Raw genomic sequence first — 20367 nt, forward strand, 5'->3', positions numbered from 1 at the left:
CGGGTGACAAGCGGGAAGGCCCCGGCAGATGCGAGACGCCACCGACCCACTTCCTGGAGTGCTGTCAGATGTGGGCCTTGAGCATCCCCTGGGCCAACCTCACGCAAAGAGGTTCTGCCATCCCCCCCACTCCAGGGATGCCCAGCTTTGGCCTGGCAGGAGGAAGGAGAGTCCTCACCCCTACAGAGATCAGGAGGGGGGCGGGGACGTGGGGGGGCCGGAAAGAAGTGTGGTGCCAGTGTCCAGGGCCACATCGGTGAGGTCTGAGCGGGAAGGGTGATGCTGGCACACACATGGGGGGCCTGGGCGTGCGGGCTAGATGCACGTGGGGGCCCTGGGCGTGGGGGCTGCCTCGAGGTGTGGCAGGGAGAAGCCCTCGAGGTTGTCTTGGTCCCGCTGGTGAGCCAGCCTGCAGGGTCAGGTGGAGTCCTGGGCAGAGAGGAGGTACTGAGAGGGAGGGGTTGCTCGGCTACCTGCCCCCAGGGACCGACAGGGATGACTCCAGGCTCCTGTCCCCTGGGCCACACAGAGAGACAAAGGCAGTGAGGGCTTCGGAACAGATGCATTTATTGGGGACTGTGGGGTGGGGAGGCTCAGTTGGCCGCCAGGATCTCCTGCACCCAGGGGATGAGCTCAGTGACGCGGGCGTACACCGCGGGCGTGGAGGTGGAGCAGGTGTTGCTGCCCCAGGACACGATGCCCACCAGGGTCCAGGCTCCGTTCTTCTGGCAGACCAGGGGGCCGCCAGAGTCACCCTGTGGGATGGAGAAGGCACTTGTCTCCAGGCCTGGAGAGGGTGCCAGGGCCCCGGGGCCCTGACCTGATGGGGTGCACAGAAACAGCCAGTGGCACCTGCCTGTGCCCCCAGGCCCAGCTCTGCCATCTGCTCCCGGAGGGCCCCAGGCAGATGTCTCCCCCTCTCCAAGCTTCACTGCTGTCCAAACCGGGCTGACACATCCAGCTCAGCGGCTGGTGAGGATTGAGTCCCTGTGGGCAGCACCGCACCCCCCTGGGGCATCTGTCAGCCTCAGACCCGGTGTTCCTGGGAGCACTGGACAGGGAGCGAGGTGAGACTTAGGGGGCAGAGGAGCAGGGTCCCCGCCTGGACCCTGTCCACAAGCGCACTCGCGGCCGCACTACCTACATTGCAGGAGGAGACTCCGTTGGCGCCGGCGCAGATCATCACGTTGGTGATCTTGGTGCCCCAGTACTTCTGGCAGTCGGCATTGGATAGGAGCGGCAGGGCCGCCTGCTGCAGCTTGTCAGGGGTCGTGTTGGCTGTGGGGACAGAAAGGGAGCAGTGAGGGCCCCTCAGCGCCCCCTGGAGGGAGAGCCTAGAGGTTGCCCAGCTGCGCATGCCCAGCCCCTTTAGCCTGCACCAACCCCACAAGCCCCCGGCTTGGAGAATGCGTCTCCGGGAAGCAGCTCCTGTCCCAGCGCCCAGGGGCCATTGATGCACTTGTACCATCCCTGCCCGGCCCCGGCCCTGCAGCCACTCCGGTGGGGTATGGGGGGTGGCCTTGCTCCTGCTGGACACACTGGGTGTCCGGCGCCTCCCTGGGCCTCCCCCTTCTGGCCTGAGAAGGTGGACAGGGAGCCCAGCAGCTGAGTCCAGGCCCAGGCACTCTGGACGAAAATCAGACAGAGCAGCGGGAAGCGAGCACCTGGGCGCTGACCCCGGCCCAGCGGGCAGCCTCCTGGTGAGCTGGGCCCCCAGCCTGTTCCGGCCTGGACACCCCCCGGCCTGGTTCTCCCGCCTTTGTGCAGCAGCTACTGTTCACACCTTTGCTAGCTCTCAGTTTCAGTCGTGTTGACTTGGTGAAAGTATTTTAAATGCAGAAATGGGAAGATCTGTGAGTGTTGGAATTTAGGTCGGAGAGATGGGGGGAGGGGAGAACCAGCGCCCGAGGCGCCCCACCTGCCACGCAGGGGTGCCCGGCCACCTCTGGCTCCCGCGGGCCTCGTCTTACCGTTGTACCGGATCTTGCCCCAGCCTGTGGTGGCGCACAGCGTCCCCGCGGGGAAGTCGTCATTGGCGCTGGGCAGGCACACGGCCGACACAGTCTGTGAGAAGCTGGCGGGCGTGGCCAGCTTCAGCAGGGTGATGTCGTTGCGGATGGTGAAAATGTTGAACTTGGGGTTCTTGAACACCTGTGCGCGACACCAGAGCCCCAGGTGAGGCCCTGGCAGGGGCAGGGATCTGCAGGCCTGGGGGCCGTTCAGGAGCGGGGGCCTGGGGTGAGCCCGCTGAGGCTGCCTGGCCCCTGCCCCAGGCTCAAGCAGCGAGGGGCTTCCTCCTTCCAAGCGCCTCCCCGCCCACCCGGCGAGACCCGGGCGTACCTTGGCGATCTTCAGCACCTGAACCTTCTCCTGGCTGGAGCCCTGGTCAAACTCCCCGGCCACGACCAAGTGGGAGGTACTGGAGAGGCCAGAGAGGGGACGGGATTCCCGCCGTGAGGAGGGGGCCAGGCGCAGGGGGCCGCGGGCTTAGAGTGTGTGTGTGTGTATGGGGAGTAAGGGCCCCCTGCCCACCATGCGCTCATGCGTGTGCAGGACGCATGGGCAGCAGCAACACGAACGAGGCTGCAGCCTTGGCTCCAGCCCTTCTATGGGACCCTGGGCAGAGTGAACTTTGCACACATTTCCCACAAGGTCTCTGAGGAGTGGAGGGGATAAAGGACTCCTCAGCCATGACAGCTTCCCTACCGTACCCCTAGGGCCTTCCTGGGGACCCACGGCCCTCACCTGACCCCACAGTGGGCGGCGGTGACCACCCAGTTCTCGTTGATGAGGGAGCCCCCGCAGAAGTGGAAGCCGGTCTTGTCCTGGGGAGGAGAGAGGGGGTCAGCAGTTCCCACCAGGCGGAGCCCCCAGCCTGACCAACACCCCCCACCACCCAGTGCCTCCAGGCGCCCAGAGTCCCGCTCTCACCTGCAGGGACACCTGCCAGGGCCAGGACCCGGGGACGGCGTTCTCACCATTGACGATCCTGGACAGGCCGGTCAGCACGGGTTGGATGGCGGGGACCCCGCAGCCTGCGGGCAGGGTGCAGAAGGGCTGGACGGAAGCCACCGGGGCGCACCTGTTTCTATCTCAGCCTGTCCAGGCCATCTCCTCTGCAGATGGCCCCTGAACCCCAAATCTCTAGGTTGCAGGGTCCCCCACCCAGCCTGCTGACCCCAGCCGGGGCCACCCAGGCTGCCAGAGGAGCAGAAATGAGGTCCGCCGTCAGGCCCCAGGCCCACCGTCTGCTCTCTGCAACCCTGCTCTGAGTCTCAGTTTGCCTGTCTGTGAAACAGGGAGAACACCACTGACTTCACAGGGCCACACTCCTCTGCAGGACTTGGGGAAGGCTGGGGCTCAGGCTCGGTGACCCCGAGCCGCGGGGAATCCTGGGTGCCGCCTCTGCTCTGGGAGGGGAAGTGCACCGTTCTGCACTGGGGGCTCACGGGGAATTCCTTCCGTGACGTGTCGCAGTCTCAGGAAATACTCACTCTGTGCAGTTGGGGCTTCTCGACTGTTTAATAAAATAGGACTTTGACTCCGTGCCAATGGGGAATAAGAAAAGAAGAAAAGTGAGAGAAGGCAGCTGTACTCCCCATGTCCCAGGTGCCGTTGCGGCATTGGGACTCAGTGAATTCCTGCGCCTGCGCCGGGTTCCTCAGCTGGGCGCTGCACGTGAGCTGGTGCCCAACGTAGCCCCACAGACCAGCTGTGCCACCCAGCGCCTGCCCTCCTGCCCTCAGCACCAGGGATGGACAAGGCCCTTCACTGAGATTGGTGTGCGTGGAAATGCCGTAAGAACCATCTAACAGCAAAGGATTAAATGGTGTCGGGGGGCACTGGGCGATGTGCCTGGGTTCCAGTCCCAGCTCCACCGGTTCCAGTGTCCTACTGATGTGCACCTGGAGGGAGGCATAGCAGGTGACGACTCCACTGCTGGCTTCTGCCACCCACGTGGGAGACCTCGATGGACGGCTCCTGGGGTTGGCCCCGTCCATTTTGGACAATTGGAAATTGCAGATGTCCTCGCAGGTGGGGGTACACTCCTGTCCCTTTGCCTCTCAAATGACTAAGAATTTTAAAAGAACTATCTGGGGCTGGCACTGTAGCGCAGTGGGTAAAGCCACCGCCTGCAGTGCCAGCATCCCGTATGGGTGCCTGGCTGCTCCTCTTCATATCCAACTCTCTGCTACGGCCTGGGAAAGTGGTGGAGATGGCCCAAGTGATTGGGCCCCTACACCAGCGTGGGAAGACCCAGAGGAAGCTCCTGGCTTCAGATTGGCGCAGCTCCAGCCATTGCAGACATCAGGAGAGTGAACCAGTGGATGGAAGATTCTCTCTCTCCCTCTGCCTTTTTTTTTCTTTTCTTTTCTCTTTTTTTGACAGGCAGAGTGGACAGTGAGAGAGAGAGAGAGAGAGAAAGGTCTTCCTTTTCCTTTTTGCTGTTGGTTCACCCTCCAATGGCCGCCACGGCTGGCGCACTGTGGCTGGTGCACCATGCTGATCCGAAGGCAGGAGCCAGTCGCTTATCCTGGTCTCCCATGGGGTGCAGGGGCCAAGCACTTGGGCCATCCTCCACTGCACTCCCGGGCCATAGCAGAGAGCTGGCTTGGAAGAGGGGCAACTGGGACAGAATCCGGTGCCCCGACTGGGACTAGAACCCGGTGTGCCGGCACCGCAGGCAGAAGATTAGCCTATTGAGCCGTGGTGCCAGCTTCCATCTGCCTTTCAAATAAATACATTTAAAAAAAATAAAAAATAAAAGGAGCTATCTCAGGGCTGGCATTGTGGCAGGTGAAGCTGTCGCCTGTGACACTTCTAATCCAGCTCCCTGCTAATGGCCTGGGAAAAGCAGTGGAAGATGGCCTGAGTGCTGGGGTCCCTGCCACCCTTATGGAAAACCCAGATGAAGCTCCCGCTCCTGGCTTCAGCCGGGCTCAGCCCTGGCCGCTGCGGCCATCTGGGGAGTGAAGCAGCGGACGGAAGACCTCTCTCTCTCTTCCTCTCTAACTCTGGCTTTCAAATAAGTAAATAAATATCCTTTAAAAAACATCTGAAGCAAATACGCAAAAAGATAAGATTCGCTGACTCTCAGCAGGTGTCACAGCAGGTGTCACATTCGTCGTCTTTCTTTCTTCCTTACCGTTCCTTTCTTTTTCAAAGAAAACACAATGCTCAGCAAGTGCTGGTGGACCCCTGGGGAAGATTCCCGTGGCCACGCCCTGCCCCCTACAGCACCGCACTTCCGGAGCCTCAGGTCACGGCTGAGCCCCCACTCCTGGGGATGGGCGGGAGGCTCAGACAGCCCCAGCAGCCCCAGCTGTCCATGCGAGTGCCCTAGGGCCCGGGGCAGGGAGGGGCTCAGAGCTCCTCCCAGCCAGGCCGCAGGGTCCTCAGCAGCCTCTCCACGGGACCCTGAACGCAGGGGCCACCAGGAGCTCAGAGACTCCCCCCCCCCCCGCACCCCCCACCCCACCCCCACCCCCCACCCCCGGGCCTGGCTGGCCGCTGGGCCCAGCACTCACTGAAGGCGGTCCCCAGGAGGGCGAAGCAGGAGAGGAGCCCAAGGAAAGCCATGGTGCCACAGGCGGGGAGGTGTACAGCTTACCTGCCCCAGCCGCCTTTTATATCCCAGGGCTCCCCAAGCCCCACCCAGCACCTACGGCCCTGCCCAGCCAGGGAGGCCCGAGAGCCACCCTTCATTATCCGAGGACCTTGGGCGATAAGTGGGGCCAAGATCCCCTCACAGCCCAGCCTGGCTCTTGGCCTGGAACACCTCAGGTGTCTCTGGGAAAGAGTGCACCTGCTCGTCCCAGGGCCCCACCCCACAGGCCTTGGCCATGCCCATATGCCCAGGGCACTTCGGGCAAGGCCAGGGCACGGCTCAGGAGCTCAGGACGCAGGGCCGGGGGACCTGTAGGGCCCAGTGCACCAGGGGGCTTTGCAGTGCCTAATTAAGGCAATCCCACTTCAGGATTCGAGAGCCCAGCTGATGGGGCTGGCACCAGGGCGTAGTGGGTGAAGTTGCCACCTGCAGTGTCGGCATTCCATACGGACACCAGTTCAAGTCCTGGCTGCTCCTCTTCTGATGCAGATTCCTGATAAAGTGCCTGGGAAAGCGGCAGAAGATGGCCTCAGTGCTTCGGCCTCTGCCACCGCGTGGGAGACCCAGATGACCCTCCTGGCTTCAGCCTGGCTCAGCCCTGGCCATTGCAGCCATCTGGAGAGTGATCCTATGGATGGAAGACCTCTGTCTGTGTCTCTGTCTCTCCCTCTCTGTGTAACTCTGACTTGCAAATTAAAACAATCAGCAGAATTTCCCCAGGGCTGGTGACCCTGGGACCTGACCCTGGACTCTCGGCAGATGGCGCTGACCGAAACTGGCATCCAAAAGCAGAGCACCGCCGAGGGCATCGGGCGGGGGCTGCTGGTCGCCAGCCCAGCCAAGCAGCCTGTGGGTGACAAGAAGTCGCCCTGGCTGGTGACGTCCACCGCGCCACCTGATGACTTGCCACCCAGGGAACCAGTTGTGGGGTCGGCTCTTGGTTTCCCATAAAATGGAGCTTTGATTCCACGTGGCAAAATGACCCAGGAAGCAGGGGGGGGGGGGGGGCTTGGTAACCGACACCACCGTGGACCTTGATGCTGTTTCCAGTTTTGCTGGTGCTTCCTTTATAAATTTGGTTTTGCTTCCAGCTGTGTGTGGATCAAGGGCTCTGACTGGGGGTCCTGCCAGCGGGGAAGCTGCCTGTGGCCGCCCAGGGCTGCCGCCTCCCTGATCCGGCGCAGGCAGGCTCTGCTGAACACACATACGCGAGTGTCCTGGCCCAGGCTGTCTGCTGAGAGCGCCGCCCGGCGCTGCTCCCCACCGCCCAGTCCGAGCGAGCAGCCTCGCCCCTGGTATTTTCCTCGCTTCAGGGAATTTTCCAGAACAGGAAACAGAAGCCGGCTGAAGTCCCTTCATCTGCTGTGGGTCATAGGGGCGGGGCGGGGGCCAGGCTGGGGAGGGAGAGCTTCCCGGCCTGCGAGAGGTGATCCCGGGGAGGTCCAGGATGACCAGGGCCTCATCTACACCTGTAGCCATTCCTCTGGGTCCCCAGCCCACTGCCCCCATCCCAGCCAGGGAGCCCGGGACCGCTCTGTGAGGAGGAACCTCCCTGCCCTCTCGTCCACACGGTCAGCCTGGTGCTCAGGGGCAGCTCAGGACAAGCTATTGAGGCAGAGAGAGGTGAGGATAATCTAACTTTCCGCTTTCTGTGCCCTGGCACATTCTTGTGGGGATGTGATACTCAATACCTGGAGCTTCGGCTGCCACTTTGATACCATGAGAACCGCAAAAGCTGCAGCTCTCTCCCCCAGATCTGCTCTCAAAGAGCAGATGCCAGGCAGCCACCAGCAGCCTCCCACTTGACCACAGCGCCCTCGTGGTGGCCTCGGCCTCCATCCCCCACAGCTGCACTCCATTTCTGGCCTCCCAGAAGCTGACCGCCAGGGGCGGGACTGCACCCACAGGTTCCCTGCCCTCTCTCCCTTCCTAATGGCTTTAGCCCATGGGAGGCACCTACAGGAGCAGCCCTGGAGTGGGGGAGGCACAGCTGTCCCCAAGTACCCACAGGGCCCGGCTCCAGGGCCCCTGGATACCAAAACCCGCAGGTGCTCACTCCCCTCATGTGAACTGGCATGGCCCTGCGCGGAAGCCACACACCCTCCCGTGCACTTCAGGTCACCCGTGAAGGCCGTGGACATGGCTGTCGCAAGGCTGTTCCTCGGGACGAGGACTGGACATCGGCCAGTGCACTCAGGGCAGACGCAAATGTTTCCTTACGTATTTGCCACCTGAGGGTGGCTGAATCCATGGGCGTAGGCGGCATGGATCCGGGAGCCCCAGATGCTCCCTAGGGCTGCGGTGGGCGGGCCGCACCCCTTACAGAGACCACAGGCCCTGTCAGCGCCCACCCCATAGCCCCCCCTGAGTCCCTGCAACTCCAGTGCGGCCCTGGGTGTCTCACTAGCCCTCCGCTGACTCCCCCTAAACACTGCCACACTGTGCACAAATTCCTGGCACGGAAACTCACCTCAAACCCTGCCCTTGGCAGTCGAACTCAGGACCCCTGGCAGTGGTGCTCAGCACCTGGCGCTCACACGGCGAGAAGTCCCCAAGCGCCTCACGGCGGGGATGGCGAGAGCCTGGTGGCCCACGCCAGAGAGTGGGAGGAGCTCCCATGGCCACGGCACTGAGCCCTCCACACCGAAGGGGCGGCCAGCAGGCACATGAGCAGGTGATCAGCAGCCCCAGGGCTTAGGATCAGCCAAGCCAGCCACGGCTTCACTCCTGCCAGGAGGGCTGCAAACCGTGCGACACAGGGGCAGGCGTGGGGCACGCGGGGGAGCTGCTGCTTAGAGTGCACGCACCCCACGTTAAGTGTCTGGGTTCAAATCCCCGCCCACTTTTCATCCAGCTTCCTGCCAACGCACACACGGGGAGGCAGCAGGCGGCGGCTCGAGGACTCGGGTCCCTGCCACTACGTGGGAGAGCGGATGGAGTTCCAGGCTCCTGGCTGTTGCAGCCATTTGGGAAGTGAACCGGCAGATGAAGATCTCTCCTCATGCATCTATCTCTCTGCCTTTCAAATAAAATGAAAATAACGAAAAATTTTAAAGCAAAAACAAACCAACCAACCAGAAAGTAGCAGGTGTTGGTGAACCTATGAAGACCCTGGGCTCCTCCTCCATGGCTTGTGGCGTCTGGGAGAGGAAAGAGGTGGCAGGGCCAGGCAGGTCCTCAGAAAGCTAAGCACGGAGCCCTGTGACCCAGCGAGCCCACTGCGAGGGGTGCACCCCAGCAGACAGACAGCGCCGGAACACGCACCTGCACGCCAGTGCTCACAGCAGCACCATTGCCAAAAGGTGGCAACCACACTTGGTTCACAAACACAACAAATTGTAGCTCCTCCATAAAAGGAGATACTACTCAGCCAGGAAAGGAATGAAGGGACCCGTGCTCCAACATGGAAGAATCCTGAAAACTCGCTAAGCGAAATGAACCAGACACAGAAGAACAAATATCATCTGATTCCACTTATATAAAACACCCAGTGTCACATACCAAAGTCCAGGGAATCAGGGACCTTATTTTTTTTAATGTTTACGTATTTATTTCTACTTACTTGAAAGGCAAAGTGAGAAAGCAACATCTTCCAACTACTGGTTCACTCCCCGAATGCCCCCAACAGTTGGGGCTAGGCAGAGCCAAAGCCAGGAGCTTGGAACTCCATGCAGGTCTCCCGTGTGGGCAGCAGGGACCCAAATACTCGAGCTGCTGCCTGTGCCTCCCAGGATGGATTAGCAGGAAACTGGATCGGAAGCAGACGTGAAACTTGAACCAGGGACTCTGGATGTGAGATGCAGGCGACTCAGGTGTCATCTCACCCACTGTCCCACAGCGCCAGCCTACATCACCCACCTTCGATGGCGCACACATGCAGTATAGAAAGTACACCCCTAAAGCTGGTAAAGACTCGGCTTGTGATGCCAGCACCCCACATGGGTGCCAGTCCCAGACCTGGCTGCTCCTCTTCCGATCCAGCTCTCTGCTGGGGCCTGGGAAAGCAGTAGAAGATGGCCCAGGTCCTTGGGCCCCTGTACCCACGTGGGAGACTGGAAGAAGCTCCTACTTCCTGGCTTCAGTCTGGCCCAGCCCTATTTATGGCAGCCTTTTGGGGAACGAACCAGTGAATGGAACATCTCTCTCTCCTCCCTCTTCTCTCTCTGTAACTTTTTCAAATGAATAAAAAGCAAAGAAAACAAAGAAAGAATAAAAGACAAAGAAGAGAAAAGAAAAGGCAACCTTCTGGGGAACGGTGTTGTAGCGTATGAAGCCACCTGCAGCGCCCGCATCCCACATGGTTGCTGGTTCCTGTCCTGGCTGCTCCTCTTCCGGTCCAGCTCCCTGCTAATGCAGCTGGGAAAGCAGTGGAAGATGGCCTGGGGAACTGGGCCTCTGCCCTTGCATGGGAGACCTGAAAGAAGCTCCTGGCTTCTGCCTGGCCCAGCCCTGGTCTTTGCAGCCGTTTGAGGAGTGAACCAGCAGACAGAGGGTCCCTTTCTCTCTCTCTGCCTTTCAATTACACATATTTTTTAAAAGGAAGGAAGGAAAGGGTACGTGCAATCAAAAGGCTCATGATGGCTGCAGAGCAGGCCCAGGGAAGCTGTCCCAGGGCAGCTGAGGCCAGCAGGACCCCCAAGCCTGCCCATCCAGGTGGGAAGGTCGTAGGACCCATTGAGGACTCAACACTCAGCCCCAGCAGGCCTCCTGGGCACAGAAGCTGCGCAAAGGGTGTGGGAGCCCAGAGATGGGGGTGCGGTCCCCCGGGCAGACAGAACCAAGTTCCAGAACCGCAGCCCAAGGCGCCTCGAAGGGCCCTCGCCCACCTGGTGGTGGTCCCCCCGAAACCCAGCCACCGGGCTCACTGACCCTGTGCCAGAGCAGGCCCTGCAGCCGCCTGGGAAACACCCAGGTCCACACTCGGCGCCGTGGAAGTTCCTGGGGAAGGTGAGAGGCCGAATCCACACGGGAACACGGCCACACGAGGAGTGAGATCCACACGGGAATACAGCGAGACCACGGGCGCGGCGCCAGCCCCAGCAGCCAGCCCCGGGAGCCAGGCGGGGAGAGCCAAGGATACCCCCCCCCCCCACCCCCCCGACAGCCGCGCCCGCCCCTAGCCCGTGGCTGGGTCTACCTCGTGCTGCACAACCACCACGTCGCGGACGTGGTCTTTCTCCCAGGTCCAGGCGCCCGCGGGTCTGGCGCTTCTGCTCCCCGGATGCCGCCTGGAACCCTGCGGCCCAGCCGGCTCCAGCCTGCCCAAGGCGGCCTCCCCAGGCATCGTGAACCCCACCCAGGAGCCTGCGCAGCCTGGTTGTCTCTAAAGGTCCCGCCTCCTAATTCTGTCAATTAGGTGTCAGCTGCGAAGGCTTCGTGCTGGGCGCGGCGGCTGAGACACCGCGTGCCTGGCTTCTGGTCCCGGCTCCTGGCCCCCCGCCTGCTCATGTACACCCCGGGAGGCGGCAGGCCATGGCTCACTACGTGGGCTGCCGCCGCCCACGCCCACATGGGAGACCCAGCCCGGGTTCTCTCTGGCTCATGGCTCCCATTGGCCCCAGCTGTTGCGGTCACCTGGGGAGTGAAGCAGCAGGTGGGAGACTCCTGTTGCTCTGTCCTCCAGTCTCTTGGATAAACAAACACATAAGCGAGGACCCAGCCTGCGCTTGGTAGGGGAGAACCAGGCAGACGGCAGCCGCTGCCTCAGTTTCCCCAGGCCAATCAGGGCCCCCCCCTTTGTCCACTGTGGTGCTGGCCTCCCCCTGCTGCCCTGAGTCCCTGCCAAAGATGGGGGACAGCCACTGCTCCCCTGCTGTGGCCCACAGCCTTGCCCTGCCCCCTTGGGTGCTCCTCGCCTGTCTCCCAGAGGCCAGCTCGCCCAGCCCCACTCCCCTTCCCGGAGGGAAACTGCTTCTGCAGGCCTAGCAGAAAGGCCTGGCGCCTTTGTAAAGGGCTTGTGCCGAACCGCCCATGGTTTGCGCTGGGGAGGGGTCCTCCGTTTCCACCAGGACTGCAGGCGTAGCTGGGCACACCTCACCCCTCTCCACAGGTCCTGGCAGGGCCCCCTGGGTTGAGGCACTGAGAAGCCAGGTGTGGACAAAGGCCAGGTTTGCACAAGCTGGTTTACGCTGGTTGCTGTGTTTGCTGCATTTAAGACCTCTGCAAAGGGGCTGACGCTGTGGCGTAGCTGGTAAAGCCGCTGCCTGTAGTGCCGGCATCCCATATGGGCACTGGGTCGAGTCCCGGCTTCTCCACTTCGATCCAGCTCTCTGCTATGGCCTGGGAAAACAGTAGAAGATGGCCCACGTCCTTGGTACCCTGGACCCATGTGGGAGACCCAGAGGAAGCTCCTGGCTCCTGGCTTCGGATCAGCTCAGCTCTGGCCTGTGTGGCCAATTGGGGAGTGAACCAACGGATGAAAGACCTATCCTCTCTCTATGTAACTCTGACTTTCAAATCAATCAATCAATCTTAAAAATAAAAAAGACCTCTGCATTTTGCCATGTGCACCAGCACTGTGGTACAGAGTAGCACTTGTGACAGCGGCATCCCCTGTTGGTGCTGGCTCAAGTCCCAGCAGCTCCACTCCCCATCCAGCTCCCAGCTAATGCACCCGGGAAGGCAGCAGCAGATGGCCTGAGTACGGGCCTCTGCCACCCACGTCGGAGATGCGGATGGAGCTCCTGATTTCAGCCTGGCCCAGCCCTTCTCTCTCTCTCTCTCTTCCTGTAACTCTCCCTTTCAAATAAATAAACCTATCTTTTAAAAAAGATAAAAAGAAATTATACTTTGATATATTTGTTTTTTTGTTTTGTTGTTGTTGTTGTTTTGGGCAGGCAGAGTGGACAGTGAGAGAGAGAGAGACAGAGAGAAAGGTCTTCCTTTGCCGTTGGTTCACCTCCAATGGCCGGCGCATGTGGGTGGCTGTGGCTGGCGCACCGCGCTGATCCAAAGGTAGGAGCCAGGTGCTTCTCCTGGTCTCCCATGTGGGTGCAGGGCCCAAGCACTTGGGCCATCCTCCACTGCCTTCCTGGGCCACAGCAGAGAGCTGGCCTGGAAGAGGGGCAACCAGGACAGAATCCGGCGCCCCAACCGGGACTAGAACCCGGTGTGCTGCAGGTGGAGGATTAGCCTATTGAGCCACGGCGCCGGCCGATATATTTGTTTTTAACTTAAAAAAAAAAAAAAAAAAAAGGCTGGGATTTGACTCCAGGGCAGGCCGTGAGAGAGCAGGCTGGCCTGTACCCCACAGGTTCTCATCTCTCGGAAGGTGCCAGGCATGGAGGTGCCCGTTCGGGAGGAACCCAGGTCTGAGGCCCCACTGGGCCCTTGAGGTGGGGCAGCTGCTTGGCCGGCACAAGCCTCCCCCAAGGAGGCAGAGGGCATGGACGTGGCAGGGTGGAGGCTCCCTGTCCCCAGCCACACTCTGCACCCAAACCCAAGCTGCCCAGGACAGCCCTGGCTCTGGGACGCCCTTCTGGTACCCACAAGGGTCTCCCTGAGCTGGGCTTGCCTCAGGCTGGCAGTGCGGGAGGCAGGGCGGGGAGGATTCCTGAAACGGCTGTGGCCCGGCATGCTCTGCACAGCAGTGAGGTGACACCGTCCCTCAGGGAAGCAGCAGGAGCAGAGGGCATGGCATGGCCTCCCACACGTGCACCGGTCCGTGTCCTGGCTGCTGTGCTTCTGATCTGGACCCTGCTACTGGCAGGGGAAAAGCAGCAGAGCATGGCCGGGTGTTTGGGCCCCTGCCACACACGTGGGAGACCTGGATGAAACTCCTGGCTCCTGGCATCAGCCTGATCCCGAGCTGACTTGTTGTGGCCATCTGGGGAGTGAACCAGCAGATGCAAGCTCTCTCTCTCTCTCCTTCTCTCTCTGTCACTCTGACTTTCAAAATCAATCTCTTTTTTTTTTTTTTTTTTTTTAAAGACAGTGACAGAGAGGCCAGGCTGAAGCCAGGAGCCTGGAATTCAAGGAGAGGCAGAGGCAGAGAGAGAGAGAGAGTCTTCCATCCGATGGTTCACTCCCCAAGTGGCCTCAATGGCCAGAGCTACGCTGATCTGAAGCCAGGAGCCAGGAGCTTCTTCTGGGTCTCCCACGTGGGTGCAGGGGCCCAGGGACTTGGGCCATCTTCCACTGCTTTCCTAGGCCACAGCAGAGAGCTGGATCGGAAGTGGAGAAGCCGGAACTCGAACCAGCGCCCATATGGGATGCCGGCACTGCAGGTGGCGGCTTTACCCGCTATTCCACGGCGCCGGCCCCAGGGAGAATTTTTAAAACCAGTGATGCTCTCTCTGATTAACTCTGCACATAAATACATGTGGATGCACGTAGGGATTCGTGGCAAGCTGTGGGCAGCCGAGTCCCGCAGCCGGCGTGTGGGTTTGTGATTACTATTATGAGGGTTTGGGATTTTTCAAAAATGAGTTGACACCCATCGGGAGGTGCGGGTTTTGCTGTTGCCTAAGCTGCAGGGGCATGTGGTCAGCTCAGGGCAGATATTCCCACAAGCCCCCCCAGCCAGGGAAAAATCCGGGTGGACGACATTAGCCAAAGAAGCATGTGTCACACGGCTCTATCTATCTATCCCAGGGAAGCCTGGGATGGCGTCCTGGTGCTGTAGACCCAGTCGCCACGCCCTCCGGGAAATCTGATGAGGGTGACGCAGGATGGGGGACACTCAGAATGGGGGTGGGCGCCAACTCCTTCAGTTCTGCTGTTTAAAGGAAAAGGTGGGCACCCGAGCACCAAGACTTGGACTCACGTGTTCACAACAGCTGTCCCCCTAACAGCCCCAGGCTAGAGAAGGGGTGACGGCCAAACAGTGACAAGGCTCATGGCGTGATTCTGTTGCCACACAACTCCAGAAGCCAAAGGAATCCACACGCAAGGGTGCACACTAGTGTCAGTTTTGTGAGACGGAAAGCCAGCCTATGCAGAAACAGCAGCTGCTTCTGGAGACGGGACTGGGCCCGTGGGCGAGGGGACTCTGTGGGGAGTGGGAAATGTCCGGCTGCTCACTCTGGGGGGGCGGGGGCGGGGCTCCCAAGGCCCACGCCCTCATCGGAGGCCACTGACCCATCGGTGCTGCAGTCAGCGGCGTTCAAGCAAGAGCAAAGGACCCGTGCACCTCATTTAGGAAATTCACAGATAGCAGGTGGCACCCATGTCCCACGAGGGCCTGGGTTTCAGATCCCGACTTCCTGCTGGGAGGCAGCAGGTGGCTGGGGTAGTTTGGATCCCTGACACCCATGTGGGAGACGTGGATGGGGTCCCCAACTCCTGGCTTCAGGCTGGCCGCTGCAGGCACTGGAGGAAGTGAACCAGCGGATGGAAGATCTGTCTGTCTCTGTCTCTCCGCCTTTCAAATAAATTAAAAATAACTAAGTAAAAATTTAAAAAGAACCCATGAAAGAAGGGAGCCCAGGAGGCCGGAGTCCATGGGGACTGGGACACAAGCCGCTTCCCCTCTCCATCCCCACCAGGCTGCCCGACAGAGCCACTCAAAGCTGCCCTGGCCTCAGGCAGTGCTGGCTACGGGGTCCTGCCCACAGCCGGGCTCAGGCTCCCCACGGCCCCGCAGCTGCGCCTGTTCCCACGCACTAGGCCGCTGGTGCCAGCTGCACATTCCCATGCCGGCCAAGGCCGCGCTCACAGCCACGTGTCGGCCCCTCACCCTCCCCACGCTGGCTCCTGCCTCGTGGCTCCTGGCTCCTCTGGACCACGTGGGCTCCCTGTGACCCCAGACCCTTGCCTTGACCGTTCCGTGTGCCTGGACCCGGTCCCCTCTGGAGACCCGGGGTTGCTCCTGCACACACAGCTGTTGCCCGTCCTAAGTGATGATGTTGATGTGATGATGGTGACGACTGCTCTCAGCAGGGCCTGATGCGCGCGAGTGTTCTACTTCTTTCGCCTAAACTCTCCGACCCAGGAAAGCTTGCTAAAGGGAAGGCGGGGGTTTGTGTGCCCCCCGGGAGGGGGCTGCTGGCTCTGCTGCTTGCTGGGATGAGCTGCAGGCATTCAGCACTGTGTGCCCAGCCGTCCCTCTCCGCCAACACACGGCCTCTCGGATGTGGAAGGGGCCTGCCAGGACATTAGCTGAAGAGATACCGAGAAGGGGACCACAGCGTATACCTCCTGCCGACTCACGGAAAGACGGCATCAGAGAAGGGAAGGGACTCGCCCTCGGCGCCACAGCTGGCTGACGCCAAAATCCGAGCCGTGGACGCACACGTCACCGCCATCCATTCAGCGGATGTGACGACAGCCCCGAGCCACGTTGCCTGCACTCTTTGGGAAGCTTGCCCTGTGTCTGGCAGCCTCAAGCACAGACTTCTCCCTCCCCGAGCCCCAGGGGCTGGGAAAGGGCCCCAGTGTGTCATCCAGCGCCCCCGTGCCTCCCACATGTTGAGGCCCAGCCCCGTTAGCCCTCATCGTGGGGACGAGGGATTCCCAGTGGGCACAGGCCCTGTCTTGCCCCCGACCTGCCCCAGGACACCACACACTCAAGTCCAGGGTCAGGGCCGCTGGCCCCTGGCTGCGGGGGCTGGCTCAGGTGAACGGGCAGTGGGCAGCTGTGCCCTGCCCAGGCACTCTGAGACAGTCCGATAAGCAGCTCCATGGCTGGCCGAGACCCTGCGGCCCTGGCCTCCCAGCCTCACTCCAGCCTCTGACCTGACCCAAGCCTTCCCGAACATCGCCCTGCTTGTGCAGGGCCCAGGGACGTTTGAACACATTTTTTGTCCAAGATCCTCCAGCCACAGGGACTCGGCTGGGACTTAAACCCTGGCCTTCCAGATTCAAGCCATGGAGGCCTGCACAAGAGGCAGGGCCTGGAGGAGGAAGGCTCTGGCCCGGTGATCGCTTGTCCGGCCTCATTCTGCCCTTGGCTCTGGCCCCAAGCTCGGCGGTGGGCCACAGCTGCTGCCCTCCCAGGCTCCCGCCCGGCCAGGCACACACCCAGGGAAGGGATTATCACCTCAAGGTCTGCAGATAGCAGCTGGTGCGGGGGCCCTGGGCTATAACAGGGAGCTGCGGGCAGGCGCCCTGGATCCGCGCACGCGGCGCAATGGCCTTCCTCTGGCTGCTCTCCTGCTGGGCCCTCTTGGGCACCACCTACGGTAGGTGTCAGCAAGGCCTCCTCCTTTACCCCAGGCTACAGGGTCCCTGCTCCCTGCCCACAGCGTGCTGAGCCAGCGCCAGCCCCTCCCACTCTGCGTGCCATCGGCCACATCTCCAGCTCAGGGACGCTGGGAGGATCCGCCCGGGCCCCCAGCTCCCTCGCAGTCTCAGTCTCAGGGCTGTTCCCCCTCCTAACGCCCATCCAGTCCGAAGCCCCCAGGGAAGGCAGCGAACATTCCTGGGGCTGCCTTCAGGCCCTGCACCCTGGGCAGGGGTCAGGAAGACAGGTCTAGAAGGAAAGACAGTCGGGGCTGCCACACAGGCTCGGATGGTGACAGGTGGGCACTTGCAGCTTCGTCCCTTCCACTCCTGCTCTTAGAAGCTCCTGTTCACTGTGCACCTACTATGCGCCAGGCCCAGAGCCAGCACTTTGCAGGCTAACTCGTCTTGCATCCTTACTCCAACCCTGTAAGCCTGGCAACTTTGTGATCGCCATGTCACTGGTGTGGAGACAGACTGGGCAGTGCTGGGCCGGGGAGCAAAGGCATGGAGCCCACCTTGTACCCCACCTGTCAGTCTGGCCAGGGTAGAGGTGGGCACCAGTCGGATTCCTTTGCCTCTGATGCCCAGTGCACGTCAGCCTGAGTTGCCCTATGGGGATTTCAGGGCCAGAGTGTAGTCAAGGCCACCTTCTCAGAGGGGAGGTGGGAGCCAGGCCTGGTCCCAGAGGCTGGGACAGGGGTAGAGGTGAGGAGGCGGGGCCCTGGGTCAGGGTCAACCTTGGCATCCACCCTCACCCTGCCCTGCCCGCAGGCTGCGGGGTTCCCGCCATCCAACCCGTGCTGACCGGCCTGTCCAGGATCGTTAATGGTGAGAACGCCGTCCCCGGATCCTGGCCCTGGCAGGTGTCCCTGCAGGTGAGAGCGGGACTCTGGGCGCCTGGAGGCTCCGGGTGGTGGGGGGTGTTGGTCAGGCTGGGGGCTCCGCCTGGTGGGAACTGCTGACCCCCTCTCTCCTCCCCAGGACAAGACCGGCTTCCACTTCTGCGGGGGCTCCCTCATCAACGAGAACTGGGTGGTCACCGCCGCCCACTGTGGGGTCAGGTGAGGGCCGCGGGTCCCCAGGAAAGCCCTTGGGGTGCGGTAGGGAAGCTGCCATGGCTGAGGAGTCCTTTATCCCCTCCACTCCTCAGAGAACTTGTGGGAAATGTGTGCAAAGTTCCAGTGCTGCCTGGGCCCCCGGGAAAGTTGTGCCACTGTTTGCAATCACAGCCGTGTGTGCTGCCCCGTGGTCACGAGCACGCACACAGGCACACTGTGCACACACGCCTGCACACGGGCTCCTGAGAAGCCGGCCGCCTCCTGTGCCGGGCCCCCTCCTCATGGCGGGAACCCACTGCTCTATGACCCTCTCCAGTACCTCCCACTTGGTCGTGGCCGGGGAGTTTGACCGGGGCTCCAGCCAGGAGAAGGTTCAGGTGCTGAAGATCGCCAAGGTAAGAGGGCTACCAGGGTCCAGGTGCCACCCTGGCGGGCAGGGCCTGGGGACTCCATGGCTACTGAGGCTGGACCAAGAGCACGGGAAGACCTCCAGCCCCGGCCCTTCCTGATCACCCCAATAACCCCCGATGGCACAGGCAGATGGGAGCAGAGCTTGCAGACCGCGTCAGGGGCAGGCCCGGGCCTCGGGCTCCTGGGGACACAGAGGGCGCAGCTAACTGAGGCCACTGTCCAGGGAGGAGCAGCGGGGCGTCGAGGGAGCCACGCACCCCTCACTGTCCTTCCGGCCCCGCATCTTCTCCCTGGACTGCAGCTGGATCTTTTTGGTCCCAAACCACAGGTGTTCAAGAACCCCAAGTACAACGCAGACACCATCAACAACGACATCACCCTGCTGAAGCTGGCCTCATCCGCCCGCTTCTCGACGACCGTGTCGGCCGTGTGCCTGCCCAGCGCCAGCGACAACTTCCCGGCGGGGACACTGTGCGCCACCACGGGCTGGGGCCTGACCAAGCACACCAGTGAGACACCAGCCAGGCGGGCGGTGTGGGGGCGGAGGTGGCACTGTGGCCGGGCGGGCCGTGGCTGCTGACCACCCCTTGCCCTTCCAGACGCCAACACGCCCAACAAGCTGCAGCAGGCGACCCTGCCGCTCTTGTCCAACACCCAGTGCAGGAAGTACTGGGGCACCCAGATCACCGACCTGATGGTCTGCGCCGGTGCCAGCGGTGTCTCCTCCTGCATGGTACAGCCCCCACCCCGGGGGGGCTCTTCCTGCACCCCCTGCCCTGCCACCTGGGGGCAGGGAACGCCACTCCCAGCCCGGCGTCTCACCAGGGCCTGTCCCTTTCTCCCTGCACACATTTGCCCAAGTGGTGGGGGAGACGCACCCGGTGTATCACGGATGGCCTCAGCAGGGGGAGAGGGTTAGGGGCTCCGGGCTCGGAGGCGCACTGCTGGGAAATGCCACGGATGCCATGTGAGCGGAAGGCACTGGCCGGAGCTGTGCAGTGCGCAGCCTTGGCAGTGGGATACGCTGGCCAGAGGACTCCAGATCAGGCAGCCCCCCCTCCCTTACCGTGGCCACATGGCAGCCCCACTCGTGCTCTTTCTCCTCTTGGACAAGTCAGCTTTACGGAGCCCTGGGGCCGCCCAGACCTGCAGGGGCCACAAACCACACAAGGAGCTCCCGAAGCCTTTCCCAGCCCAGCACTAACCTTGCCCAGCACCTGCAGGGAGGGCTCTGGGAACAGCATCGAGGCCCCTGACCAGGCTACCAGACCCACGGCCTCTGCTCTCCCCCCACTCCTGCAGGGTGACTCTGGTGGCCCACTGGTCTGCCAGAAGAATGGAGCCTGGACCCTGGTGGGCATCGTGTCCTGGGGCAGTGACACCTGCTCCACCTCCAGCCCCGGCGTGTACGCCCGCGTCACCAAGCTCGTCTCCTGGGTGCAGGGGATCCTGGCGGCCAACTGAGCCGACAGCCGCACCTCACCCGATACCACACAAGGCAAAATAAATATTGGACCCCACGCTAGCGCCGTCTGCTGCCTGTTTGGGAGCCGCCAAGGCCTCTCTCTGCCTCCAAACAGGACCCTCCTTGGGTGGGACCAGGCTGCAGGTGTCCTGAGAGACCCTCCTTCGTCCCCTCCCCCACCACATGGGTCCCTACTCTCCAGACCCAAGAAGGGCACACGCAGGGAAAAGGAGGGGCCAGGTGGGCCCTGCCCACTCCGGTCCCATGTACCTGTGGTATCAGGGGGTCCAGGTCCCTCGTATCCCTGAGCCCCAGCCCAGGTGACCCGATGCGTTCTCCCCTCTTCTCATCCCCTACTGCCCCTCGGCCGGCCTCCTGCCTGCCCCCAGCCCCTCTGGGCTCTTCACTTGGCCCCCAGCTGTGCATGGGGCACAGTAAGCACCGGCAACTCAGATGGACACGTGCAGTCCTCTCTCCCCTCCGCCTTTTCCATCTACTTGGACACCAACCCCCAATCACCGGCCGAAGCTGGGGGAGGCCCCAGCTCTACTTGCACGCCTCCCAGGCGTGTCCCCCCAGCACTCCAGGTATGGAGCAGGCTGTGACATACCAGGCCCCTGTCCTACAACCCTGAGCTCAGAGGGGGTCAGGCACGCCCCTCA

General features: G+C 61.9%; 2 protein-coding genes across 2 annotated transcripts; one reads left to right on the top strand and one right to left on the bottom strand.

The window, feature by feature from the left end:
* Positions 1-593: 593 nt before the first annotated feature.
* CTRB2 (chymotrypsinogen B2) lies at positions 594-5580 on the bottom strand. Its single transcript, XM_062176979.1, has 7 exons — positions 5529-5580; positions 2932-3035; positions 2746-2825; positions 2341-2419; positions 1971-2151; positions 1145-1278; positions 594-755 (listed from the first exon to the last, which is right to left on the bottom strand). The coding sequence occupies exons 1-7, from the start codon at positions 5578-5580 to the stop codon at positions 594-596; spliced, it is 792 nt and encodes a 263-aa protein (XP_062032963.1).
* An 11096-nt stretch (positions 5581-16676) lies between these two features.
* Positions 16677-19704, top strand: LOC133748318 (chymotrypsinogen 2). Its single transcript, XM_062177038.1, has 7 exons — positions 16677-16728; positions 17543-17646; positions 17753-17832; positions 18146-18224; positions 18569-18749; positions 18840-18973; positions 19543-19704. Exons 1-7 carry the CDS (start codon positions 16677-16679, stop codon positions 19702-19704), a joined length of 792 nt encoding a protein of 263 aa, XP_062033022.1.
* Positions 19705-20367: the final 663 nt, after the last annotated feature.

The sequence above is a fragment of the Lepus europaeus genome, chromosome 19, assembly GCF_033115175.1.
Source record: "Lepus europaeus isolate LE1 chromosome 19, mLepTim1.pri, whole genome shotgun sequence".
NCBI lineage: Eukaryota > Metazoa > Chordata > Mammalia > Lagomorpha > Leporidae > Lepus > Lepus europaeus.